Source organism: Sceloporus occidentalis, unplaced genomic scaffold (assembly GCF_023333645.1).
Source record: "Sceloporus occidentalis isolate IW3139 unplaced genomic scaffold, rSceOcc1.0.p SCAF_17, whole genome shotgun sequence".
NCBI lineage: Eukaryota > Metazoa > Chordata > Lepidosauria > Squamata > Phrynosomatidae > Sceloporus > Sceloporus occidentalis.
The window spans coordinates 14,264,104-14,290,901 of record NW_028316997.1 but is presented as its reverse complement, the minus strand read 5'-3'; the positions used below and the strand labels follow the sequence as shown (position 1 = coordinate 14,290,901).

General features: G+C 36.4%; 1 protein-coding gene across 1 annotated transcript in view; it reads left to right on the top strand.

The window, feature by feature from the left end:
• The window catches only part of LOC149302870 (copine-8-like), a 106,420-nt gene that overhangs the window by 45,078 nt on the left and 34,544 nt on the right, over positions 1-26,798 (top strand). The window contains exons 4-13 of the mRNA XM_089482030.1: positions 1,358-1,461; positions 6,390-6,429; positions 9,106-9,182; positions 12,339-12,402; positions 12,738-12,841; positions 13,707-13,811; positions 14,430-14,471; positions 16,627-16,702; positions 18,131-18,184; positions 24,800-24,861. Of these exons, the coding sequence (XP_089338156.1) occupies positions 1,358-1,461; positions 6,390-6,429; positions 9,106-9,182; positions 12,339-12,402; positions 12,738-12,841; positions 13,707-13,811; positions 14,430-14,471; positions 16,627-16,702; positions 18,131-18,184; positions 24,800-24,861 (728 nt within the window). The remainder of the gene's footprint in view (positions 1-1,357; positions 1,462-6,389; positions 6,430-9,105; positions 9,183-12,338; positions 12,403-12,737; positions 12,842-13,706; positions 13,812-14,429; positions 14,472-16,626; positions 16,703-18,130; positions 18,185-24,799; positions 24,862-26,798) is intronic.

The following is a 26,798-nucleotide window of genomic DNA, read 5'->3' as shown; positions in this document are numbered from 1 at the left end:
GTCCTTTTTCTTTTTTTTTCCTTTCTAATCATATATTGTATACTATTTAAGCATATATTTTCTGCAGAATCCTCCCATGCATTGGCAAAATGGACCACACTAAAATTTAAACGAGCCCCGCAGCAATCATGTGCGTTAAAGTGCATATGGTGGTTGAACTGTCCCTTTAATCTGTTCAGACCTACACGCAACAAAATAGAGATTTGTGCTATTCTCCTCCAGTCAACAGGGCGCAGTTTGTAAAGTAGAGCTAGGTTCTACCTGCACATCCTGCATTCCCTATCGCTAGTCCGCTGGAATCTCTTTGCAGCAGAAATTGTGTCAAATATATTGTGATACATATACCAGAAACTGAGTATCCATGTTAATATGGAGAGGGATTCATATTTAAACGCTGTAGGTCACAGTTTTTGCATAACATATTGCGTTGGCTGTATATTCACTATTTTGCGATATTACACGAGTTCTAACTGGTGTTCAAGAATTGATTGCCTTTTTAAAACAGAGCTGCAACAACATTACACGTTATTTTACATGATAGGAATAACATTTTAAAGATTCTTAAAACGCGGTGCACATCTCTAGTCCTTGAGAGCTGCAAACCAGCTAGGAATTCTGCATGCCTTTTGCCTGTAAACTAGTTTATTCTAATTCCGATTCCTGTGACGAAACGGTGATGACCAAAATATAAGAAAATGGCCTGTTTCTATCCCTAAAGGATTAGGGTTATGCACCAGTTTATAATTTTTTTTTTAAATCGTATCCCTGTCTTGTAGAACTATGTGTATTGATGTTGATATAGTTCATACAAATAATTTTCTATGTAACTTGACACCAAAGTTGCTTAATAAAAAAATAAATAAAAAAAATAAAAAAAAATGGTTTCCTGCCATTGCATGATGCATGAAACCTTTTTTTATAAATTAAGATGGAAGTGTGTCAGAATCCCCTAGTTAATGGTGTGTCTTTAACACCTCTTAACCGGTAACAAGGAAATCTATCTTGCATAAACACACATTTACATCTGCTGATGACTTGGTTTCTCTAGCTTTGATTTTCTCTAATCACCTAGGGCACCTGGGGAACATGTTACATGATGGTACAAGAAATGCTCAACCATTTTTTTAAAACTTAATTTTCCCCGGAGAGTTATTATGCAGATATTCGAAATTAACTTTAATGTGAACATTGATACACATCAGGGAATTAAATTAATTGTTTCAAAGCTTAGAGCCAATGGGCATAATCCAATGTAATTGATAGATTTTCCATGCCTAATTTCTGGTGCGAGTGGTTATCTGAAGAGGCTTACACAACGCTAATATATATATATACATTGTTTCTTTCTCTTGTACAGTATGGGAGGACGGAAGTGATCGACAACACCTTAAATCCAGATTTTGTAAAAAAATTTATAATGGACTACTTTTTTGAGGAGAGACAGAATCTTCGATTTGATTTGTAAGTTGGAAATATTACAATTCTGTTTTTTGCTTTTTTCCCCCCTGCCTTTCTTCTGAAAATGCAATGTTAAAATATTACAAGCACTCATGAACATTGTATACACTAAGCCTAAATAAAACGAGGACTGCAAAGGCAGGGATGAAGCTTGGAAACATTGATAAGAACATTACTATCTAAAGCTGACCAAAGCATATAATATAAAGCACAAGGAGTTTTCCCTAGGAGTGCAGCTGGTACCCTGGGCTAATGTGAAGACGAAGTGTGTTACTAGTAGGCATATAACATGTTGCAAGCTAAGCCTTTTAGAAAGTATGTATGTGATGGGTAAGGAGGCTTGCAAACAAGAGATGTAGAAACCTTGAATTTTTTTGATCAGCATCTTCTGAAACACCTTTTTAGAGAGAACATTATGCAATCTGTCCCTCAGATTTAGCCTACCATGTCATAAAAAAACATTTGGCATCACGTAACCTTGCCTTTAAAATGACACATCTGTATTTATGGTAGAAGAGTGGGGGGAGTACACTAATATGGGATTGTGTGGGTCTGTAACTGCTCTGAAGGCTTCACCCCATGCAGCTGTAGTGGCCATACCCACCTGATGGAAGCCCTGCTCTGCCAGGCATCAAGTTTTGTCTTGGTAAATCTGGAATTTTGTTGACAAACAAATCACTCTTCCACAATCTAAGAGTGATGTCAGCTTTGATGGTAAGGCTGCATATGTATCAAAATAAGTTTTTTGGTTTTTTTTTATATTCCTAATTGTCAGCTTGTGAATAAACATATTTTGTTTCTGCTGATTTGGTGTTTAATTTCTAATAAACATCACATAAGAATGTTATCTACACCCTGTTACGGGACAATGAATTGCTTTGAAAACCTGTTGGCTACTGCATTCAAAGCAAGATTATGATAAACAACCAGTGAGGACTGTGTTTCATTTCTAAACTGCTTAGTCAGATGGCAGAAGCCATTTACTAAAGTGTGCCTTTGCTTTGCTCATCTATTCTGATTCTGAAAATAAAACACTGAGTACATTTAAAGATGGAATTGCAGCTGTTGTAAAAGAAGAAATACAAATGAATGCTGTTTCTAATCGTGGAACATTAATTAATTTCTAAAAGCTTTTTGCTTTGTATCACTACTTTTTCTACAGGCTATTATTTTCACAAAGAGAGAAAATCATTACTTAGATATTTTTTCTTTTCAGTAAAACTGTTCCATGCAAGATTCCCTTAAAGAATCAATTACTTTGCAGCAAACATTTTACTATACAGTGTTTGTGGTTGCTTTGATTTTATTGTAGAGTGTCCCTTTAACCCCTTCGTGACAAAGGCTGATTTTACTTTTTGTACCCTTCGTGACAATGGCCTTTTTAACATTTCTGCGCTGCTCGTGTTTAGCTGTAATTTTCTTCTTTCCCGTTTACTGAACCCACACACATTAGATATTGTTTTTTTCAGGACAAGAAGGGCTTTCTTTAGATGACATTGTTTTGATTGTATCATATTATTTACTACTAAAAAAAGTATAAAATATGGTGAAAAATTTAGAAAAAAATGACTGTTTCTAACTTTTAGTTGAAAAATCTTTTACTCTATCTATAAAAGGTAATGAAAAAACCTGCTAAATGGATTCTACTATTTGTCCTGAGTTTAGAAATACCCAATGTTTTTATGTTTTTTTGCTTTTTTCTACCCATTATGGGGCAATAAGTACAGGTAGCATTTTGCTATTTCAAAGCCATTTTTTCCAAATCTGGTAATTCTTCCCCCCATGTGCCATTTTGGGTATCTTTGAACCTGGCCAATGCAATTTACCCCATCAAATCATATATTTTTGAAAACTAGACAGCCCAGGGTATTCCAAATGCTAGTATTTTAACTATTTCCATGCACCATATCTACCACCAGTTTTTGTCAAACTTTGTGGTAGTCATTTTTTTGCATTTGTTTTGTCACACACATTTTACTTCAGGTATGAATTAAAAGGTTCTCGTTTATGTCACTATCACAAAACACCCCAATATGTGTTCAGCAACATCTCCTGAGTACAGCGATACCTCACATGAATGATTTTGCCTGGCTGTTTGGGGGCAAAAGGGCCACATTTGGGGCATGCGCATTTTTCAATGTTGAACTTCGGCATTTGGGGATCCAGTGCCTATGCCCTATTTGGTACATCTTTGAGCCGGGCCATTTCAGTGTGCCCAATACACCCATATATTTTTGAAAACTAGACACCCCAGGGTATTTCAAATGCTAGTATTTTAACTCTTTCCATGCACCATATCTACCACCAGTCTTTGTCAAACTTTGTGGTAGTCATTTTTTTGCATTTGGTTTTCCACACACATTTTACTTCAGGTATGAATTAAAAAGTTCTCGTATATGTCACTATCACAAAACACCCCAATATGTGTTCAGCAACATCTCCTGAGTACAGTGATACCTCACATGAATGATTTTGCCTGGCCGTTTGGGGGCAAAAGGGCCACATTTGGGGCATGCGCATTTTTCAATGTTGAACTTTGGCATTTGGGGATCCACTGCCCATGCCCTATTTGGTACATCTTTGAGCCGGGCCATTTCAGTGTGCCCAACAAAACCATATATTTTTCAAAACTAGACACCACAGGGTATTTTAAATGCTGGTATTTTAACTCTTTGCATGCACACATTTTACCACCAGCATGTTTTCAAAGTTTGCAGTAGTATTTTTGTGTGTGTATTTTTCCCACACACACCTACTTTATGTATGAATTTACAGCTCCTGGTATATGCCGCTGTCACACGACACCCCATAATGTGTTCAGCAACATCTCCTGAGTGCAGTGATATCCCACATGCATGGGTGTGTCATTTTTGTGGGAACTAAAAGGCCACATTTGGTACGTGTGCATTTTTCTAATTGGAAATTAGGTGTGTGGCCATCCTTCCCCCGGTGTTAATTGGGACGTTGTTGAACCTGGCCAATTCAATTTACCCCATCAAATCATACCCTTTTTAAAAGTAGACACCCCACGGGCATTTAATATGCCAGTATTTTAACTCTTTCCATGCGAGAATTGTTTTAAGCTAATATGCTAATTTTAGGACTTGCTCACAAAAATATATTTTTTATATATATATATTTTTTTTTTGTCTTTTTAAAAAAATAATTTTAACATTTTTTTTCAACTTGGAGGTTCCCCTGATAGTGACATCAGTGGGAAATGATTTTTACATTTTACTAGTTTTTTACTATTTTTTTTCTAATTATTATTAATTTTATTTTATTTTTTAATTTATTTTTACTAATCACACTGTGATTAGAAAGCTGGGTTCCATTGACTTGCATGGTGAATGCAGTACCTGTATTCAACCTGCAAGTGGAGCCAAAGTTCTCTAGATGGTCTGGACCATCTAGCGAACTTTTAAAATTTGTTGGTTCCTGTTACAGGGCAGCGGCCATCTTGCTTGATGGCGAAGATCATCGGCAGCTGCGGCTGTGACCGCTCTCCGGAGCGGTCACAGCCCATCGAAAGGTAAGTGTTTGGTGTCGCTGGATGCCTCCTGATCGAGGCATTCCAGCGACACCATTTAAGTTTAGGAGGCGATCGTTGATCGCCTCCTAAACGCTTTTAAAACGGGCGTCCGCCGCCATACAAAGTATGGCGGATGTTGACGCCCCGTGGAGGGGCCAGAGATCGCTTTCTGCACCCGTTTAAAGACGTGCCGGTCCTGGCACGTCAATTGTCGTAAAGCACATGCTTTTCCGTGTCGTGCCAGGACCGGCAATTGTCGTTAAGGGGTTAATCAGATGTTCTTTTGTAGAGTATTTTTTTTGGAATATTTATTTATCTCTCATTCAGACTGCACAATAAAACAAAGAAAACATTTTCTTCTTTGATCTGTTCCCTAAAAGGTTAAAGATCAAGTTAGAATTTAAGGCATAAGAACAAATCTAGAAATTATTATTTTATTCATAGTGTGTTGACACACTCCACCCAATTTAAATTTATATTAGGCCTATCCAGCTTGTGTTATTAGCATCCAATAATCGACCAATACTAGTGTACTGCCAGGCCCCCCCCTGCTCACCGTAGTGAAGGCCCGCAAGGTGAGGACCTTGGAAGGGGAGAGTAGGAGCAGGATAATGTGTGTGTGTGTGTATGTAAATGTACATGTGTGTATGTAGGGATAAAGTAAGGCGGTGTTCTGGTGAGAGTGCATGGTAGTATGTATGCATGTTAGTTATAGGGGGGCCTTGAAGAAATACTGCACCCAGATGCTACTAATCCTATGCTTGCCCCTGTTTACATAATGTGTGCTTATGAGAGGATCTTAAGGCAGAGTGATGGGTGGAGCAATTGGTGTTACAGTGGGATGGACATGGGGAGGGCTAATAGGAGGAGCATTGGGGCCTAGGCATTAATCGTGTACTGGCCCCAGGATTTCTGATGGCATTTATTTATTTTTTTTATATTTTTTGTTTTTGTATTTAATTTGCAATGTTCTCTCTTTTGGGTATCTCTCTTATATCTTATGGATGCCAGTGATATAATTTGTTTCTCGGATCTCCTCTATACTGGTCACGCTTTAAACAGCAAGCATGTCTCCATAGTCTTGGACAGACCCTCCTGGGTCTCTTCTCCTAAGTCCTTCTGGCAGAATGCCCAACGTTTGGCTTCTGTTGACTGGGAAGTCCTAGCCATCATTAGGCAGCTGATCTCCCGTGCAGCAGTAGGCAGATGTCACTTCCAATGCAAAAAATGACTGGACATGCCAGTATGTCCAAGGGGACATCTTGCCTCAACTTTTGAGTTTCAAATACTATAGCCTGAACTTTATTAAAAAGCAATGTTAATATATACCTCTGCAGGAAATTTTGTAAATGCAATTATTTGCTTTTCTAATATTTAATTTTCTTTGCTGTGTTTATAGGTATGATGTCGACTCAAAGAGCCCTAATCTGGCCAAACATGTAAGTTTATATTTTAAGTTGTTTACCCCCCCACCTCATATAATATCTCACTCTTGCGTGCTCTCTGCCTATCTATCCCACCTCTTTTTATTAAGATGTTTTGCTTTTGTATTGCAAACTCTGTAAAGAAAAGTTTTTTGCATTCGTTCATGGCATAGTATGCGCATTTTCCCACCCTATTGACCAAAGCTTTTGTACAGAGAATTCCAGATTGCCTAACCCAGAATTTAATTCCTGCTTATTATAAACAATAATGTTGTTTTTATTTTTTGCCTATATGCCCGTGGTTCGGTGAAATAAAAAATCAACTAAATCTTAAATTCACGGGGCTTGAAGCAAGCTGTCAATTTACAGGAAAACACAGGTTCATGTAATTATTTGAACTTTGCCGTTATTAGATATATTTGTTCCCCATCTAGATAGAAAAAATCCAATTGTTACATTGAATTAGAGACGAATGGAGCAGGAAAAGCCCTATGGTTAGATGGAGTTAACCTTTTGCCGTAGTGTGACACCAAAGACGCTTTATCTTGGCGTTGTCTCCTTCAATCACTTCAGACTTGAACTATTGCTATTATATTCTACTGGAATGTCTCTGTGGATGCTATATCTAAGATTCTACCTTCCATTTAGAAAGAAAAAAATACGGCTATTATTGGTTTTATTAAACACTGATAATTTTTAGTGTGTTTGACAGCATGATGAAAGATGAGTGAGTGATTCTAATACAACATTAGCAAACATGCCCCAATCACATGCTGGAAGTATAGAAAAAGGAAATTGCAAAACATGTAGCATTCTGTAAAAGACAATAGTCATTTAACCACAACAATCTTTTATGTTTCTTTAGTTACATATTGCATGTGTCAGGCAAGTTTTCTTGTGTTATTGTTTTACATTCATATATTCACTCCAGGAAACTGAATTTGCATGATTACATTTTTATTATTTCACAGCATTACATTTCTACATCTTCCTCTTTGTTGTAGAGACAAACTCCTAATGAATGGACTCCTTCCTAGCTTGGACTGGCAGCTAGTTTAGTCACTTATAAGTCTGTGAAATACATTCATAGTGGAATATACAAATCTTCTATGATTTGGTGTACACATCCAACTCATGCTGCTCAGTTCTTTAATCTATGAGCACCATAAAAATCTTTCTAAAACTAAATTAACCATTAGTGCATGTGTTTTTATGTTTCACATGGTTTCACATACTTTAAATTCATTTTGCCTATGCTTCTAGATTACATTATATCAGGGCTCGACAAATCCCAGGCGCCAGGTCGCCATGGCGACAGAGCATTTTGTCCTGGCGCCTAGGTGTTTGTCAGCCTCTTACATCCAGGAGTCTGGGCAGACAGCACAGCCACTCCGAGCCCGCCCCCGAGCCTGAGATCACTCCCACGGAGTGATCCTGTAGGCTGAAAACGCGGTTGCAGGAAAACCAGCATTCGTGTTTTCAGCTGCCACAGGCAGCTTCAGGGAAGGGGGTTGTGTGTTGATTGGGTCCCCACACTGACCCAACACCCCCCAGCTGCCTGATCGCTCCATGAGAGCGACAGTGCAGCGTTAACCCCTTCAATGCCGCGATCGTGGTATTTAGGGGTTAGTTCCCATTTTGTAAGGGGCTCTGCTGCTGGTGGTCTGCCTGGAAGCCCAAGCAGGCCAGCAACAGCAAAAACGAGCCCCACAAGCCCTTTGATGATTCCTGTAGGCATGGAAGCCTACAGCAGTCATCAGAGACTCCCCCCTGCAATGGCTGGTCTATAGACCAGCCATTGCGTCCCAGCTGCCAGAGGCAGCTTCAGGGACAGGGGGAGAGGGGTCTTCGGTCTCCACATGAGTGTGGAGGCCAGCCCCAACACCCCCCTGCTGCCTGATCGCTCCCTGAGAGCGACAGTACAGCGTTAACCCCTTCAATGCCACAATTGTATATGACATATTCGTGGCATTGCAGGGGTTAACATTGTCCCCACAAGCTTGTGGGGACTAAATATCAGTCAATTCTGTGCGCCAATGGAACATCAGCATCGAAAGAGTTAAAAATAAAATTTAAAAAAAAAAAAAAAAAACAGCACTGACCTAAAAGTCCAGGGTGCTTTCAGGTCAAACGCTGTGAGTTTAGTAAGTGGGCTGATGATGATCGGATCACTCCTGACCAACTGTTAGTTTTAAAAAAAAAAATCCTGGCTCCTAACTTTTTTACCTGGCGCCTAGATTCACAACAAATTTGTCAAGCCCTGCATTATGTATCTACTTCTCTGCTTCATAAAATAAAAGAAATACAAAATTCCAGCTTCTATGTGTACTCAACTGAAAGTTCTAGTATAAGTGTCAGTCCTTTTTTGATGCTGTGAATTACCCTGTAATCTGACAGCCGGCATCATGCATTGCTAGTGACACACAGCAATGTGCCAGTATTATTGCGAATTCTGTTAGTTTGGACTGGAGTTTTCCATCTTTCTGTGGGTTTCTGGCAGGTTATCTAAAATTTGTAACATTTTCATCTTTGTACAGTATGTAATGTAACAATACAAAACAAAAAATCCACTTTCATTTTATGTTAACAAAGTTAGTAGCCAGTATATCACAAGACATTTATTGATGCTATTCAATGTGATTTCATGTGATTTGTTTTATATACATACATATAAATATTTTTAATTTACAGGATTTTCTTGGTCAGATGTATTGCACATTGGGGGAAATCGTTGGTTCTCAAGGAAGCCGGCTTGAGAAGTCTGTAACGTAAGTAGGCATGAACTCAATTTTCTGGTTTGAATTTCTTACAAAAAATATGTGACAGGTGCTTACACTCACATTCTTTAAAGCCACTGGCTGTTACACAATGTTACTTTGCTACATTTCTTCACTTAGAAAGCAGATTTTGTATTAACATTTATTAAAGTTTCTACTTGCAAATTATGCTTTGCATCACTAGGCACGTTGCAAGATAATGGGTAGTCCACTCCACCTTCCCTCTACAAATATAAAATAATAATTTAAAAAAAATGAAACTTGGAGTCCAAGACCCCCTTAATATTGAGTTGACTTCCTTTACCCCACCGTACGACTTGGCTGGGAATACAATGCATCCTCCAACCACGGAGGGCACTGGTGCATACTAGTATATACTACAAGTATATACTACCACTGCAACTAGGGACATTTTTTAATTTATTGCCATTGGGTAAATAGTTGATTTTTTTAGTTGCTCCCCCCCCCTGTCCTTTTGCTTCAGGATTATTGTTCTTTGAAAAGCAGGCAGTAGGAATGCTTGTAGGAACTAAACATTCAAAAATTTAATCAGTTATCTGAGTGAGTGGACTCAGCAGGTAGGGAAAGAATCCACAACATGAGGGCTTATCTCCCTAAAACACAAGAACCAGATTTATCTGTTCAACAATTAAATGAAACATGGAATAAAGGTGTTTACACAAGAAGCTAAATCCCATTACTCTATTAATAACGGATTATAGAATAAAACAAGATAGAAACATGGTGGGTTCTAAATGCTGAGTTCAGTTGGGTAAATGATGAGTCAAAAATAAGTAATGGATATGTTTTACTGGATAATGCAGCTGCCTTTTAATGTAACTAAACTTATCAAAACTACCTACGGCCAGCTAGCTCTCTCTGTATTTATGTGTTTATAAATAATATTATATAGATTTTTTTTGATTTTTTTTTTATAAACAGTCGTATGTGTATACTATGGGAGTAGCCATATTAACCTCAGAATCTGCATCATCATCATTCTTCTCCATACTGTTATCTCCCCCACTCCTCTCTAAGTGCTGATAGTTTATTGATTTGGGCAGCAAAAGTGTTTCGTTTTGGTCCATGTGGTTCATACATTTTGTAGTATCCACCAACAGAGTGTTAAAAGCTCTAGCAGGCATTTCAATTCATACATTCCCTGTATGGAACTGCTGATTGATAAGGTGTTCCTCTACTTGCTTTTTGCTTTGCTCATTTATTATGACCTCTTATTATCACTATATAATTAGTCATAAAATAATAGTGTGAAACCATTTGCATAAACCATGTTAACAGACAGGATTGTAAAATATCTCAATGGAAATTAATTACAAGATTAAAAACAGCATGGTTGTATTACATGGAGAACTTTTAAAATGAACTAAAATTTTGTTTCAATTATGTAACTACAATAATTGACCAGGAGGGCAGATATAAAATATTTAAATTTCTAAAAGTTATTGGAGGCTTATAAATAGATTTCAAGGTTTGGATGAACTATAAATTAGTTGAATGGATAAGGCAGTGGATGAGGGACTGGGGAGAAAGTGGAAGTACAATATTAACTAGATCTTACAAAAAGCCTTGAATGTCTTTTTACTGACAGTAAATAGATCTGCTTCTGGGTAGACTAAACCAAATGACTGCTGATTGAGGTTCACGCAATATCACCTCAATCGGTTAAGTCAGGACTTTGACTAGGCCTCTCCAAAATCTTAATTTTGAGCCAATCAGAGATGGCTCAAAATTCAGTAACTAAGAAGGAAATTACTTTTTCACATAGGGTCAAGTAGAGCTGGACAGTTGTTTTCCTTCTATACTTGATGTAATCATTTAAAAACTACATTTTGTGCTTACTTTGGTTATATTAAACGGGATTTGATCTAATTTGTGTGATAAATATGCAAAAATAGAAGAAGTGGGGCAATGATTTTACATAATAATAGAATGTGCTATCATTCCAATCACTCTCTGACTAATGATAGTCCTGTACAAGAATGGATATCATTTTCATTGTCATTAAGAATAAGCTTATAGAACAATGACAGCCTTCTATAAATGAAGTTTATTAAAAAAAACTACAGCACTGTATTTTATGTCCAGTGAGGAAATGTTTTTAAATATTTCCCCTTTAATGTATGAACGTTTTATTTGGAGGCTGGTCGATTTCCAGCAGAAATGGTACAAGTTAATGAAGTGAGGGAATTAAAACTTGCAAGGGATAGACATAAGGCTATCCTGAATATAAATCAAGAACATATAAGGTTTAAGGTTTCTACAGCAGGCAAAAATATGAAAATTAAATGGGCTGAATTATTCTTTACTGCCATAAAATTACAGCTTTTCTGTTCAGCAGTGTGCATAAGTAGATAATCATTGGCAGCCAGCTCCAGTGCTGGTTCACGTGAGATTTCCAGAGGGTCTAACACCAGTCCCATGCCCGCATACACTGAAAAGCGCTCTCTTTGATTTGAGTTTGGAGCGGGCAGCATGCTGCAGCTCAGGAGATATTTTTAACGTGCAATGAACATTAATGAGGCTGTTTGGAGTAGTAGACTCTCTTTAGGGTATGCCCTATATTTAGACCTAGGCTTTCTATATAACACAAGGGTGCACAGGGACAGCACTAGGACGCCTTCCTGCTTCTTACTGAAGTGGACGCTGCTGGTTTAGACAAAGGGGTCTATTGACTAAAGGGAGAGTTGGCAGGGGACTTCACTTGACTTCTTCTTGACTTTCCTATGCATTATGAAAATCCAACCCTTGCAAACATTTGCTGTAGGAAGAGCTTGGTGAGACGTGTAATGCATAGTTAGGTCACCAAGATTTCTTTAAAGTCTCCTTACACATTAAATTCTGTATATAGAGCCAGCTCAGGTCCTCTTGCCGGAGAAAAACTGCCATTGTAAGCCTTTCATAATGAGAAGGCTGAAATCACAACTCTCCTTTTGATCTGATGATCACATGACTGCACAGAGAAGCCTCAGTGCAGCGCTCCCTTCCTTGAGGAGGTTGGAGTGGTCTCATTTTCCCATTTGTCCTAGTAATAGACATAATATGTAAGCTTGAAATTGTCATGTTACCCTAATTGGTGTAATGCAGTTATAGTAATTATATAATTTTATCAAATTCATTTTGTTGTAGGGGAATTCCAGGGAAAAACTGTGGAACAATCATAGTCTCAGCAGAAGAGCTGAATAACTGTAGAGTGAGTATTGTGTACTGCTTTGTTGCTTTGGGCTTTAGATTGAAGAATTAAGCACTTCCTACATTGTTATGATATGTACGATTTAGTGAATGAGTGATGTTTGAAAGGAGGATACCCAAACTTCAAATATTATGGTTATTTAGCAGTACATTGATCCTTGTTGAAGCTTGTTATACGAAGATATAGAAGATATACACTGATCTGAACTGATAATAAACATATTTAACCCAGTCGGCTACATGCCTGTTCCTTGTCATTCCTTAGTAAGTCACATAGACGCATGCCTGTTATCCGCCATGTTTGATAAGCCACTTGTGTGTGTCTTTTTACTACAGGAATCTGTCCTAATGCAGTTTTGTGCCAATAAGCTTGACAAGAAAGACTTTTTTGGAAAGTCTGATCCTTTTCTAGTGTTTTACAGAAGTAATGAAGATGGCAGGTGAGTCATTGTTATCACTTGGTTTAGAGATTGCAAACAGTCCCTTTCATTTCATTTTGCAATAATAACTTTAATCAAACCTATATACCTCCACATATTGTATGTCCCTGTTTTGGGCTTTATTTCAGTAAATATAAGTTGATTTAATTTCTAAATCCAAACAAGGCTAGATAACTAGCTGCAATCTTCTTGCATAATTAAATACAGAAACCATAAATGAAATGTGTTACTCTTGAAACATTCAGTGCTAAATTCCTCCTTAACCATTTATCATGTATTTGGGGCATTGAAAAGCGTTTATTCTGTGTGAATGCAATCCCTAAAATTAAAGCATGTGTTTCAAGCAGATAAAACATAATGAATCATCTATGTTATGAAATTATATTAAAAATACATAATTATTGTGTGTAATACAGCTGGTGTGTTCTAGGTGGTATCAGTAGTCTTTCTGCTTGAAGATCAATTTACAAGCCTTTAGCGAATACCCATCCCCTCCATTGGTTTTTACCATTGAGGCTAGCTTCATGAAGAATGGGCACTGTATGAATTAGAGTTAATGTCTGGACTGTTTGTGGGAGCGCTCGATGCCTAGAAAAAAAAAAAAATCATATCTCACTGATGAGGCCATTGAAAGTGAAATGTACATCTGGAGTTTTTCGTTCTCTTCTGCTGAGAAAACGTTACCTTCTGTATCTGGAGTCTGGGCTGCCATTATTGATGGGATCAGTCTAATATTGCTGCTTGTGATTGTTTTTATATCTGTAATGGTGCTCGTGCAACATTGTTTGTTTGAAGCATATGTGCAATGTATTAAATTGGTTTATGTGAGTAATTGGTGTTTACTAATATTTTCTGGACCTTTCAGCTTTACAATCTGCCACAAGACAGAGGTTGTAAAAAACACATTAAACCCAGTATGGCAGGCCTTTAAAGTTCCAGTAAGAGCACTGTGCAATGGGGATTTTGACAGGTAAGAAAAAATTAACAAATGTCCAATTGTAAGATGTTTTTCAAACCATTTTAGTAATCAACTTGTGTTCAAACGAAGGATGTACGTAAGAAAACAGCAAGTGGAGAGCTTAATTCCAGACAATGTGAAGGTTCATAAAGATGCAAATGCTACTATGAAAATCCTAGCCCTTTTTCTTTTTTCTTTTCTACTCAATACCATGGATGTTCAAATGGAATGTATACATTAGAATATGATAGGTATCACTTTATATATCTATATATGTCAGCAATATAAAATGATCTAAAAAATTGATTTATAGAATGGCTTTAATAAAATGAAAACATGAAATTAAATCATGTTCACATTCAGTTCAGGTTAGTTATTTTTTGTATTCTTTGCTATGCAGAGGTGTATAGTCCATTCATTTGTAATGCATTCATTTGATTTCTGTGTTGGTGGCAATAATTACTGTGTGGGGGTAACACAGAAATATAAATATTGTGGTTTGTGACATTGTTAAAATATTGGGAATTATGATGATTTCAGCTATACAGTACGATTATTTTTCTCTGTGATTAGACAGAAACATTAATTGTACACTGTATGATGTGTTTCTTTATCTGTTTCTATTGGCAGAACAATTAAAGTAGAAGTCTACGACTGGGACAGAGATGGAAGGTAGAATAGCATATTTCTAAATTATTATATTTCTAAACTATACTACTGAAATACATGCTGTGATTTATCATTGATTTATGATTTATCCTTTAGTATTACAGCAAGCAATGATACACTCATAATATATATATTTGTGGGGGATGGAGACAAGGATCTTTATTTTGTATATGGATCACATTTTTTGCTGTATGATTCTTGTGTACAAAATCTCCCAAATTAGCTTAAAATGAGATTGTAGATGGACTAGACAAGCAGAGTTATTGGGTTGTTGTTGTTGTTCACATAATTGCATTTTTTCTGATAAATATCCTACACTTTTATTTGGAAGTTTTTAGTAGAACCACCTTTTTCTTATCAATCACCTAGCCAACAATCAAAGGAATTTTCATGTGATACCCATTCTTTATATTATCTGGAGTCATGCCTTGTTCTAAAATATTTTGCCGGCTCTTTAGTGTTGGATGCAAAGTATTTATTTTACAATGCATTGACTGCATACTGAAATATATCACAATGATTTACACTGCTAAAGGTTACATCTGAGCTATGTTAGGATTACTGCTACTACAGGTTTGACAGGCACACAACTATGGTTTTTAGTGAGAGCAGAATTAATATTAATGACCATCATTAAATGGTTATACGTTAGCAAATGGTAAATCATCTGAAATGGGATAAACACAAGTACCATAGTGCTTAATAAATAAAGGTCAATAATAATATGTTATATGCCAAAGTTATAGAAAAACATTTTTTGCTGTTAAATATTTTTTTTCTTAATGATAAGTAGCATCTCATTAGTATTTAGCTTTACGCTTTCCTCTCCACTCTTTACAAAAAAGGAAAAGAAAGAGAAAAGCAAACTGAAGAGCCTTAAACCCCTTAATGAAAAAGGACCTGCCTGGCACATCATTGGATTAAATAATCCTGGCGTTTTTCAATATGGCGCTGCCCTTCTTCTGGCAAGCGCTTCATAAGCGATCAATGATCACTTCCATCACTCAGAGGTGTTGCATCTAATCAAAAACATCCAATGTTCATTATTCATTAACCCCTTAATTACCGGTGATCACTTCGTAGGCAGTAATCTTGCACAGCACCACTTTTTTGCTGTCATTTATTGTCATTTATTTATAAAGTCATTTATTTTTTAAATTATTAAATATTTATCTTTTTCATATTTGACATCTGGTCATCCTGCACCCATGTCTTAATTAGCTGGACAATTCAAATTACCCCCATCAAACCATATGTTTTTGAAAACGACACCCCAGGGTATTTGAAATGGTGGTATTTTAACCCCGCCCCCCAAATACAAATTCAGAAATAAGAATCAAAAGCTGTTTAGTAAAAGACACGATAGTTTGATATATATATATATATCAATTTGTTTTGTTTGTTTTTTATAGGGCATTTGCTACATGAACTGCATAGCAAGTAATTTATGGCCAGCTTAGAAACTAATTTGCATGATCTAGTGAAGCAAACTAAGATGTCTTCACAATTTTATGGGACAAAATAGCTAGTACACAACATAGCCTGTTTTCTGTTATGTTTAATCAGATATAAATGTTTTGTGGTGACAGGTCTGCTTTAAACTGTGTGCCATTTTCTAAACTGAATATCTTCACCAGATTCTAATTAGTCAATATGGAAAAAAGAAAAAAAATCTGATGTCCATTTACTCTTTAATGAATGACTTGGCATCTATTCTCAGTTGAGTCCTGCAGTCTTTTGACATAGGGCAATACTAATTAGCATCCCTCTGAAAGAAAAGAGTACATATTATAGGAGTCTAAATGTTCTTTTCCACTGAGTGATGAATAAAATACAATAGTTAATGAAGGATTTTTAATTAGAGGGAACAGAGTAAGCTATGCTTAATTGCTCTGAATAATCCGCATTTCACCAAATAATTTATTTTTGGTTCCTTCCTCTCGTGACTTCTGCTGTGTAGCGATCTTTGGATTACCTGTTCAAACAGAATATTAACTATGTAATATGAATCTAATTGAAGTCAAGTATCTAGTCGGTGAACGTTATTATGCACGCAACTGTCATTTTACATAGATGAAAGTGTTTGGATAATATTTGTTGTGTGTGTATAATATATATGTATATAGTTATATAATATTTGTGCTTTGTTTTCTCTCAGCCACGATTTCATTGGGGAATTTACAACAAGTTATAGAGAGTTATCTAGAGGACAATCTCAGTTCAATGTATATGAGGTGAGTTAAGTCATTTTTAACAAAAATAACTTATGTCATTTTTTTATTTTTTGAGTCTTGTTTAGTTTCACGTTTCGGAATTCTCAATTATAGGTTGATTACTGTTTATAGCACTCTGTTACGCATTAAGGTTTGTATATAGTAAATGCAATTACAAAATAGATTACCTGGGCAATTTTTAAAGATGGCAAATAACCTAGTTTTGTAAATCCAGTAGTTAATACCTAACCATAGTGCACAGATTAAACATGTGCACCGCAAAATGTCCAGTTATCCCCACGACGTGTAAAGGCATGAGCAGCATAACTATTAAGTTCAAAAGTCAATTTTGGATTAAGTGTGTTGGTTTTTACACTGCAACACTTAAGCATCCAAATCAACCTAAAATATATACAAATCAATGTAATACCAATTAACGTAATGAGCATATGTTAACACAAGTTAACATAATGACATTTTACATAATTAGCCTATTACATCATATAATTAAGCTTGATGTACGTGTTTAGAGCTCCCAGACTTCTATACATAACTGTATGAACAAGAAAGTTTATTCAATTGGCCTACAATAACTGCTGTAGCCATAATTTTAAAGATTAACACTGGAAACCACCAGTGTCATAGATTGCTCTGGAGTCAAAAGCAAATCTTATTAAAGAGGACATAACTCTTGGCGTGCCTTACACTTAGGCTTGTGCACTGACTAACAATGGTTAGTTTCCACTCAACAACCAGCATGACACCACCAACTTTTCCATGGTACAACAATAATGCTAAAATAGGAGGAAATGTGCTTGTCTGGTTTTCCTTTGGGGAAAAAATCAGGGCTAACTGATGACCCTGATCTCTTTCTGTAAAACCTATTCAGGCCTCAGTCTCAATGGTACCAATCCAAAATTAACCCAATTCAAAGGACGGGGCCATTCACATTGTTTATTCATATTCCTCAATCCAGTCATTAAAAAAAAAAAGCAACAACCATTGTATCAGACATTTCACTTAAGGCTTCATAGGCACTATTGACCTCAAAAAGCCTTCTCATAAACACCAGTTTAGTAATACTCATTGCATTCGGCACCCGAAGTTTAACTCTGAAATATTCTTTCTATATTTCCCTATTTTACAGTGGTTCAAACACAGCTGGAAGGAACTATGCTTTGTCCTAGAATAACATGAAAACATTTACATACATTATTAATAGAATATGTCCTTTAAAAACACTGTGTAATTAAGTATTCCAGATATGCTAATTTAATATTTTATGAAAAGTAATTGTGCATTTTATCTATAAAACATTGAAGACTGTTTTTTCTCAGAGATTGTGTTAAATGGTGATGCAAAACAAATTGGGGATAAAGCTGCGCCATCAGAAGAGCAATTTTATGTACAATGATGCTTTCGTTATTTCTAATGCTTTTTTAATTTCAGGTAATCAACCCAAAGAAGAAAGGAAAAAAGAAAAAGTATGTAAACTCTGGCACTGTAAGTAACTAAATGCTCAACTGATACATATTAGTGCTTTCTTCCCTCCCGCACTTTACTGCTTTGTTAATGAACATTCTTGTGTTCACATAGTGGAGTGTTGTTATACATTATACTTTGTCTTTTTTTTTTAATTTGATTTTGTTTTGTTACATTCATTTTACAGAAATGCTTATTAGCAACATTGTGTTTTTTCATGTTAAAGGGACATTCCAGCCATCGTGTGTGTTTTAATGCATATGATAGCTGTGTCCCCTTTAAATTTTTATGTGGTCTACAGAATCCCCCTTATATGCATTATTTAATTTCCCAACCCAGCAGCCAACCAGTGGCACGAGAATGGTTCTTCTGCTAACGGTAGAGCTTTTTCCGCCCCTAATGATTAATAGTTGCATTTTATAGTACTTTAATATGGATTCTTAGCTGGTGAAGCTGCATGGGACTCTGCAGTGTCGCTTTAATGTTGCTCCATATAGGTCACAATTTTCTATAAACGTGTCATTGTGCAAAAGATTGTGTATTCTGTTGAAAAGGGATTACCATGACAGCGACTATATTCCATTATAAGAAATCAATTTAGCACTGCCTGACTAACAGATGAGTTCTGAGACAGCTGATCTGTGTTTCTCCACCATGTGCTAAACTAAAACATACATGTGTGACATACTCTTCAGCAGAAAATTTAAGCAATAACTAAGTATACGACCAATGCATTTTGCACTACAATGGTTTCAAAATTAAATCAAATTATTGGTGCCTACCTCACCCTGCAAAAAAAAAAATTGCCTTAGAAAACGCATTCTTAAACTAGTTTGGGGAAAGAGCATCCTTTATATATGCAATTTTAGCGTTTCAATGTATTTTGTGCCATATGAGTTTGAAGCTAAATCTATGTACTTTAGAGTCAAGGACTTACTTCATGTTGTGATGCATTTTGTTTTATACAAACACGTACTATATAATTATCATTGACCTAATGTGAAATGATCACCTTCACATTGTACAGAGCTGCAGAATACAATTGCCCTATTTAAATCAATAAACAATAGTACTAATATAGAAATATTTTTTTCCTATAATTAGGTTTATTTAATGTTGTTTTTTTGTGGTCACACTTTGCCTTGCACAACGTCAGTCTTAATAAATTTAAAGCGTATAGTAGGATAAAATATTAATAGGTGAAAATGTAGATTCACATAAGCATGTGTGATAACTTTAGTTGTAAGGTGTTTTTTAGGCTGGGATAAATTTAATATTAATACACTAGATTATAACATAATAAAAATTGCAAAAGTATAGCATTGGTGGCTCCTGTTCCAGTAATTCCAATGTAGATTAGGGTTTTAAGCACAATTAAACCACTGTACTTAACTAAAAGGAAAAATAGAGATGGAAGTGAGATACATTGTGATATGGCTTAATAAAAATTTTTTTTGTGATTTTATACAAATCCAACCAGTGTACTTCTCTTAACTCATCTTTTGTTACTGATGTCACGGTAACCCCCTGCGGCTAAGGGCACATAGGGGAAGGTTTTAGTTTGGGAAATGGAAATAATGGATTCCAGGGGAATCCTAACCATACTCCCATGGACTAGCTGGCTATGGGGGCTCTATGTGGCCGGAAACGCTCCATGCGCCTGACCAGCACCTAGCCGCAAATCCATGGAACTGTGCGACGCTAGAAACTGAGGTGATGTGTGCTGGCAATTGGAACTGCGTTGCTGCGGACATTTGTTGTTAGCCCAGAGGCACATGGGGCCTATCTAAGGCAGAGGAGTAGGAACCTTTTAGGCAGGATGGAACGTCATTCGGGAAGCTGCAGAGCAGACAAAATCAGGAACCGGATACGTGGTCTCGGACAAGCCAGGGTCAGTGAGGTTACACTATGCTCGTGGTAGGCAACACTCTGAGGTGGTTACGGAGAAGGAGCTCATTTGGAATCCCCTGGATTGACTCCACTCCCTTGGGATCACCCCGAAATAGTGACTTTTTGTCAGGTGGGCATTGCTGGCCATAGAACTGTATGGAGGGGCCGGGCTGTCTGGAAGTGATGGGATTATACGCCTGATCTAATTATGTTTGGGTGTATAAATATCTATGCTTGTACTAAATAAAATGAGTTTGTGTGTTCCACCTCAACATTAGTTCTGTCCGATGATTGGGGTGGGCTGCTATGACAACTTCCATTTCAGGACAATATTAGCAATGAGTAGTCAAGCTCCGGCTAGCCACAGTGCCACTACGGCTCCATTAGATTGCTGTCCCACTTTGTCTTGCCAGCATTAGCCTCGTCCGGCATTGAAGGGGGTTAACAGTTGAAGGGGTTAACAGTCTTGGCAGAAGGAAGCACGGTTTGGCGGGTGTACCCAGTCGGGGTATAGGTTGGTCCCGTCACAACTGATATGGTGCTTTTATATTGCAGCTATTGGTATGAATTGAGTGTCACACCAGTACCAGTTTATAATGACAATCAAAAATATATAATTTCTTAATTTAACCAATAAAATTAATCATATTTAAATCTACCCCTTGTTATCAAATCGTATTTTTATGGACTTTCTGCAAGACAAAATGCATGATAATGAGTCAATTACTTTACTGTCACTTTTCATTCGACTTTACCAATGGGCCTCTAAAGAAGCAAAGGACGCAGCAGCATTATATTTGCCACTCACGTGTTCACCAGGAGTTGAGTTGATGTGAAATGTTTTGGGTTAAAGATCAGTGTTGCACTTACGTTTTACTGAATTATCATCTAAGTTATATCTGTGCAAGAAGAAAGAAGGCTTTCAGCATGACCCTTGCGAGGGTCCTTGTACTTCTGCATGCTTTACTCTGTCCATTTTGGAGCCACACATGAAATGGAAGACTGCCTTGTTGATGGGTCGGTGGATGGTGACCAGCAAGCCACACACTGCGTAACAGGAAGAATCTTGTTGTGCAGCACCAGAACTTTGCCTTTGAATTTTCGCTGGACGAGCACTCTCACTGACCCGTGAGAGGACTGGGGATATTCTCCCTAGAACCAAATGCCCAGCCAAGATGACTCTGAGGGCACAACACAGAATGCTCAATGAGGTACAAAGAGTAACAGCTAATAACTTGAAGGAATTTTAGGAACTGGTCAACATCTGTGTTCATGAGTCTACTTTATGCAAAATATTGAACAGACATGAAGTCCATGGCAGGATACCACAGAAGAAGCAACAGCAAAGTGGCTGTTTTTGCTGCCTAAGGGCCCGAAAAGGATGCTATCATTGAGGGGACAATTCTCAAGTAATGAAATATGGTAGCTTTTTCGAGTTGGACAGTTTTTTTTAATTGTATTTTTTTTTTTATGATGTGGTCACTTTAAGACCCATACAACAAATACCACCCTTGCCAAAAGAAGCAGTAAAAGAATAACGTTTAATACATTGGCAGTAAGAAACATATCAACATAGATGTACAAGCCAAATAAAATTACAATAACAGCCAAAGAAGATTGTTCAGGATACGTATGCATAATATTATTATTATTATTATTATTCAATAAGCACAGTTCCAACTTTCAGTGACATTACAAAGAACGGTAATAAAAGTGAAATGTTGCTACCACAATAAAGCAATAATTTGTTTTCTTGACAGATTCATTATTTTTTGTTTGCTATATTTGTTATTCCTCCTTTATATGCAGCTTATCAGTGTTCATTCTCTGTGGTTTAGAGGACAATCAGAACATGAAAAGCTGGCTTATCGTGCTAGACTTCCCACGTAAAAGATGTCTCTTTAAAAAGTGCAATGCGGGGAAAAACCCAGCAAACGTTACAATACCTTAAATCGTGCAAGATGACAAGAATCAGCAATGAGAAGCAACCCTTTAAAAGCATAACTATTTTAGCCGTATTCTATTCTTTAAAACTTGGTCCTAGAATCTCCAAATGTTAAAATTCTGCGAAACCATATGTTCACAAGTCCTATGTTATATCAGATACCCCATAAAGTATGTAAAAGAAAAAGCTAACAAAGCAAAAGCTACACTGCTATAATCTCCCCTACCCATAATCCTCTCCTCACCAATCTTGCTATTTAGGTAAGAATGGTTAACTTTTAGAAGCAAACATTAAAACCAGACCATATTGAAACTCCCTAGGGCAGTCTTGCATTCAAACGTTTAATTGGGGATCAACTGTAAAATACCTATTTCCTTGAACAGAAGCTGTTGTCATTATTTTTTCCCCTAGGACCCACATAAATTACCATAGCCTTAGGCACAATACAGTATGTTTTTAATGTACAGCTTCAGAATTATCTATAGATTCAAGTTATTTGTTACATTATGTAACAATTCTGTTTTTGTCGGAGTGCATTTCCATATAGTCTTTGTTTGTAATGTGCTTTCAGTTCCTTCTAACTGTCAAAAACTTCCCCGCGGGAATGTTGGCCACAGAATGCTTAAATATCTATTTTTGTCCTTCAAATGACCTTAAGGGAAATTTTTACACATCATTTACCACAGTGTGGAGTGTCAAAATGTACCCATACAAGCAAGGTCAGTAACATATTTATTATAGCAAATTAATACTGAATAAAAGTGTAAAAATATTCTTGCTATACAGAATATAGAATTTGTACATAACTTAGATATTGTAATGCAAAATACCATAACCTGTACCTTTTTGTGAAATTGTTAACACCAATTGAAAAGGACAGGCGCTTTTGCTATAATTGTATGAATAGCGTACACCATTTACCACCAGACTATAATTGACACATGTATGTATCTCAAAACAATGAGGTGCCTTTTTACGATTTGGGTAGATGTTATCGCACATATAAGTGACTGAGTGAATTTCATTTCTGTGGGTGTTTTAAGATATTCCAAGTCTTTAGTATTATCTAGTATTATTTAGTATTTGGTATTATCACCATTTTTAGAAACTATCTATAACATTGGAGGCCCTGAGCTCTGTGTGTGCTTATTGAAACCCTGCCTGCCATACAGCTTCTAGAGTATGTATCCATGAAATAATTCACCATGATTACCTGCAATTTATATAGTGCATGTCTGTATTTATTTATTTATTTTTACATATAATGGTTTCAGATTCTAAAGCATCTTTTGTATAGTTTGTATAGTTTGGGTAAATATTTTATTTTTTACACAAAACATGGGGTTTAGAATATTTGCTAGTAAAAAAAAATACCTCTCCCCTTTTGCAAATTTGGGGTGCTTTTTGCATTCGTCTAGTAAAGAATAAAACATTTTAAGGTGCAAATTTATAGGAAATTAACCGCCTAGTAACAGCCACGGTGAAATGCCATGCTTACTTAGGTGAAGCAAAATGAGCAATTTTTGACTTTTTAGGGCAATGCGATAAAAAATGTAAACAAAAAGTCTTTTTTTTTTATTTTATTTTTTTATTTTTTATTTTTTTTTTTTAACCTCTAATATAACTACCTCCTCAGAAAAAGAGGCAGGAAATATAGATTAAGATCATTTGCTAAAAATATGTTATAGTATCATACAATAGTTTCACCAGGAGAGTTTTGTATGCTCTGGAACAATGTCTTGTTTTTAAATAACAAATACTTTAAATATACAAAAGCTCTGGAATAATATGTACTTATGCATGCTTAATTTTGAACTACGTTTTCTGGAAATCTTTACATAGTGGTCATGTTAATTTATATAATACGCTCCCCACGCTATAAGTCCCTGTAAAAGGGAAAAAAATATTTTATGTGCGCTTTTGATGGTTTTTTTGCATCTTTGTAGACTTAAAACTCCATGCTGCGATTCTCTGATGACAGTAGTATGTAAGAAATGATTTATAGATACAGTCCAAAGCTAAATGTTGAGAAAAAGCAGGAGACAAAGTAGATCATTTATTTATGCTGGCTTAACATCCAGAATATTACACAGCACCTATTCGCTGGCTTTTAGTGACCTGTCCATTTATATTCCAGTGTAATTCTTCCTCCTTTTATATTATTGTAATGGGAACCAAGGGGATCCACTGGGTGTTGTAAGACTGCTACAAGATGGGTAGCTGCTCTGCTTGATATTGATATAAACAGGAAAGGATTCACATAATTAACAAATAACGTAATGGCAAGAGATTACACAGACAGCATCGACACCTGACTGATCTAATCACACATACAACGAACACGCAACACAGGTAAAGGGATTAGGGAAGTAACCGTGAAACGTTAACTAGATGGCAAGTCATTCTCAATACACATACAAATTGAAACAAGGTAAAAATTCAAAATGTTACCATTTCACCCAAGTTAATTTTAAAATCATAGCCCCGTTAACCTTCCCTTAAACGGGGGCCTGGACAGGCAAAAGGAAAACAGAAGACCAGATGCGTTTTGAGATAAAGCATCTCAGTAGAGCAAACAGAAACATAACCACTAATGTTTTTCCCAAGTATTTTTTTTAGGAATGAATATTTTGTTGATTAAGGCCAATGTGTTTTAGTCCATTTTAATCCTATAGAAATGGCACAAAAAGGAGGCTCAGATGAGTGCCCCCCTGATAAGTTGGTTCAAAGTGTTTATTATATTTACTTATTAGGTGACCCTCATTCTGTTAAACTTATATTGGTTCTTTTATCTGCTTTAGGTTACATTGCTTTCCTTTCTGGTCGAAACAGAAGTTTCATTTCTTGACTATATTAAAGGAGGGTAAGTGTTGCTTTTAAAGTTGTTTTTTTTCGTTTTTTTTTCATGTAATTGCCATATAATTTATCATCTTATGATTTCATTTGTAAACAACGAAATATAGCAAACTCACACATGTTTGAACCCGTTTGCTTTGAATAGTTCATGCAGCAGCTTCCATTTTTTACCTTTCATCTATTTTTTTTACTGGTACCCTAATTATAAAATTTTTTTTTTTTTACTGGTTTTTGTGTAAGTCTAAATTGTGATATCCAAAGCTTCACTGGAATGATACAAAATTCCTGAAATTCTTAGTTTGCAGGATCCTGAACACAGAAGTTTCTTATAGTTTTTCACACCAGTGATCACATTTAATGACCACCAATTCCCTGCCTGATAAATCACCTGGACTTGTTAAAAGTACATTTTCACCTAAAGTCGCATCTGGTCTTCTAGATTTGCAGAAGTCGCACTGTAGCAAGTCAAGAAAAGGTCTATTGCAGTACTCACAAAGATGATGCATGACAGGAACATATACTGGGAATAGAAGTATTTCTTAGTACCCTCAGCGCTTTAATATGTGCTCATGTTTGGTGAAGTAAACTAAACCAAATATGATCAATGGCTATAAAGTACAGATTACTAGGCTGTAGCCCCAAACTACATATTGCCACCAGAAATCTCTGACTACTCCGATACATGCAATAAATGCCATTTATTTATTTGAGCTAGGTGAATATGCCTCACAACCTTTCAGATGATCAAATAGGAAAACTGGTGTTGTAAGGAGTGCTGTTAGAAAAACATTTTTTATGTAACTGTGTAAGGCTTCTAGAAGTAGAAAAGTATGTGTATTTTTCTATCTTTATACACTTTTTGGGGAATGCAGTATGTGCTACCTGGATATGTGCAACGGTATGCTTGCCTTTTACACTTGCCTGGTAAGTGGCAATAAGTCACCTGCGCCAGTTTGCCAGTTTGCCAAATGGCCACTCAGAGAGAGGGAGAGATAGAAAACTCTTTCACGGCTAAGGGTCTTAATTATATTTTTATTAGCAAGAATAGTATCCTCTAGGTTACAAAGAACAGCAAGAGTTAAGGTAGTTAATTGAAAGATATGCTTTTACTATGCACCGCAAACTGTGCATCATAGCCCTTCTTGTGATAAAGCAGCAATCCAATTTAGAACTCATGTTAAGCTCGCAGCAAGCTTGCCGGTTCTCGGAATCACTTGTCAAAAATCGTTTTTGTCGTAGATGCCATTGAAGTCAAAGAAGGAAACAGAGCATGTAAAATATAATCACTTTGCATTGTTTCTTTCATCAGCACCATGGGCTGCTCATATCTTTGCCATATTTACCAACATTTTAAAATTAATTCATGGAAGATTTCATCTTCCATTTGCATAGTAATTAAACATAATTATCGAGTTGCACTGATTTTCCTTTTCTTGGTTTTTGAGCTTCTAAAAAGCATGATGAATAAGGCAATTTTTTTACAGACGTTTGTGGTATGAATCAAGCCTTAATAAGAAACACTCCAGAAAATTGTATTCTGCAAGATACGGCTGCTTTATCTCTCTCTAAAACATCAAAATGGCTGCCATTCCAGTAGCCATATCCTAAATGAACCGCAAATAACCAACCTTCCTGCGCAGATCTGTTCCGTTTCATTATTATGAGTTTAATGGCTTTAGAGTGTGTTGTTTTACCTGGACGGTAATGTTCAGTGACCTGAGAGGGTGCGTTTGGAGTCTATTCAGGTCGTGTTGCATGGACCAGAGCTGTGACTACGGCTCCTTGCACCTGGGACGGGATCTCTGATTTTGGGGATGCCCTACTTGGCCCATAGATCTTACAGCCCTGGTGTGGACAGTTAGAGTGAGATATGGCAATAGAGATGTTTAGCTGCTAGACTATAACAATTTATTATATTCACATAACAATATTTTCATTTTATTT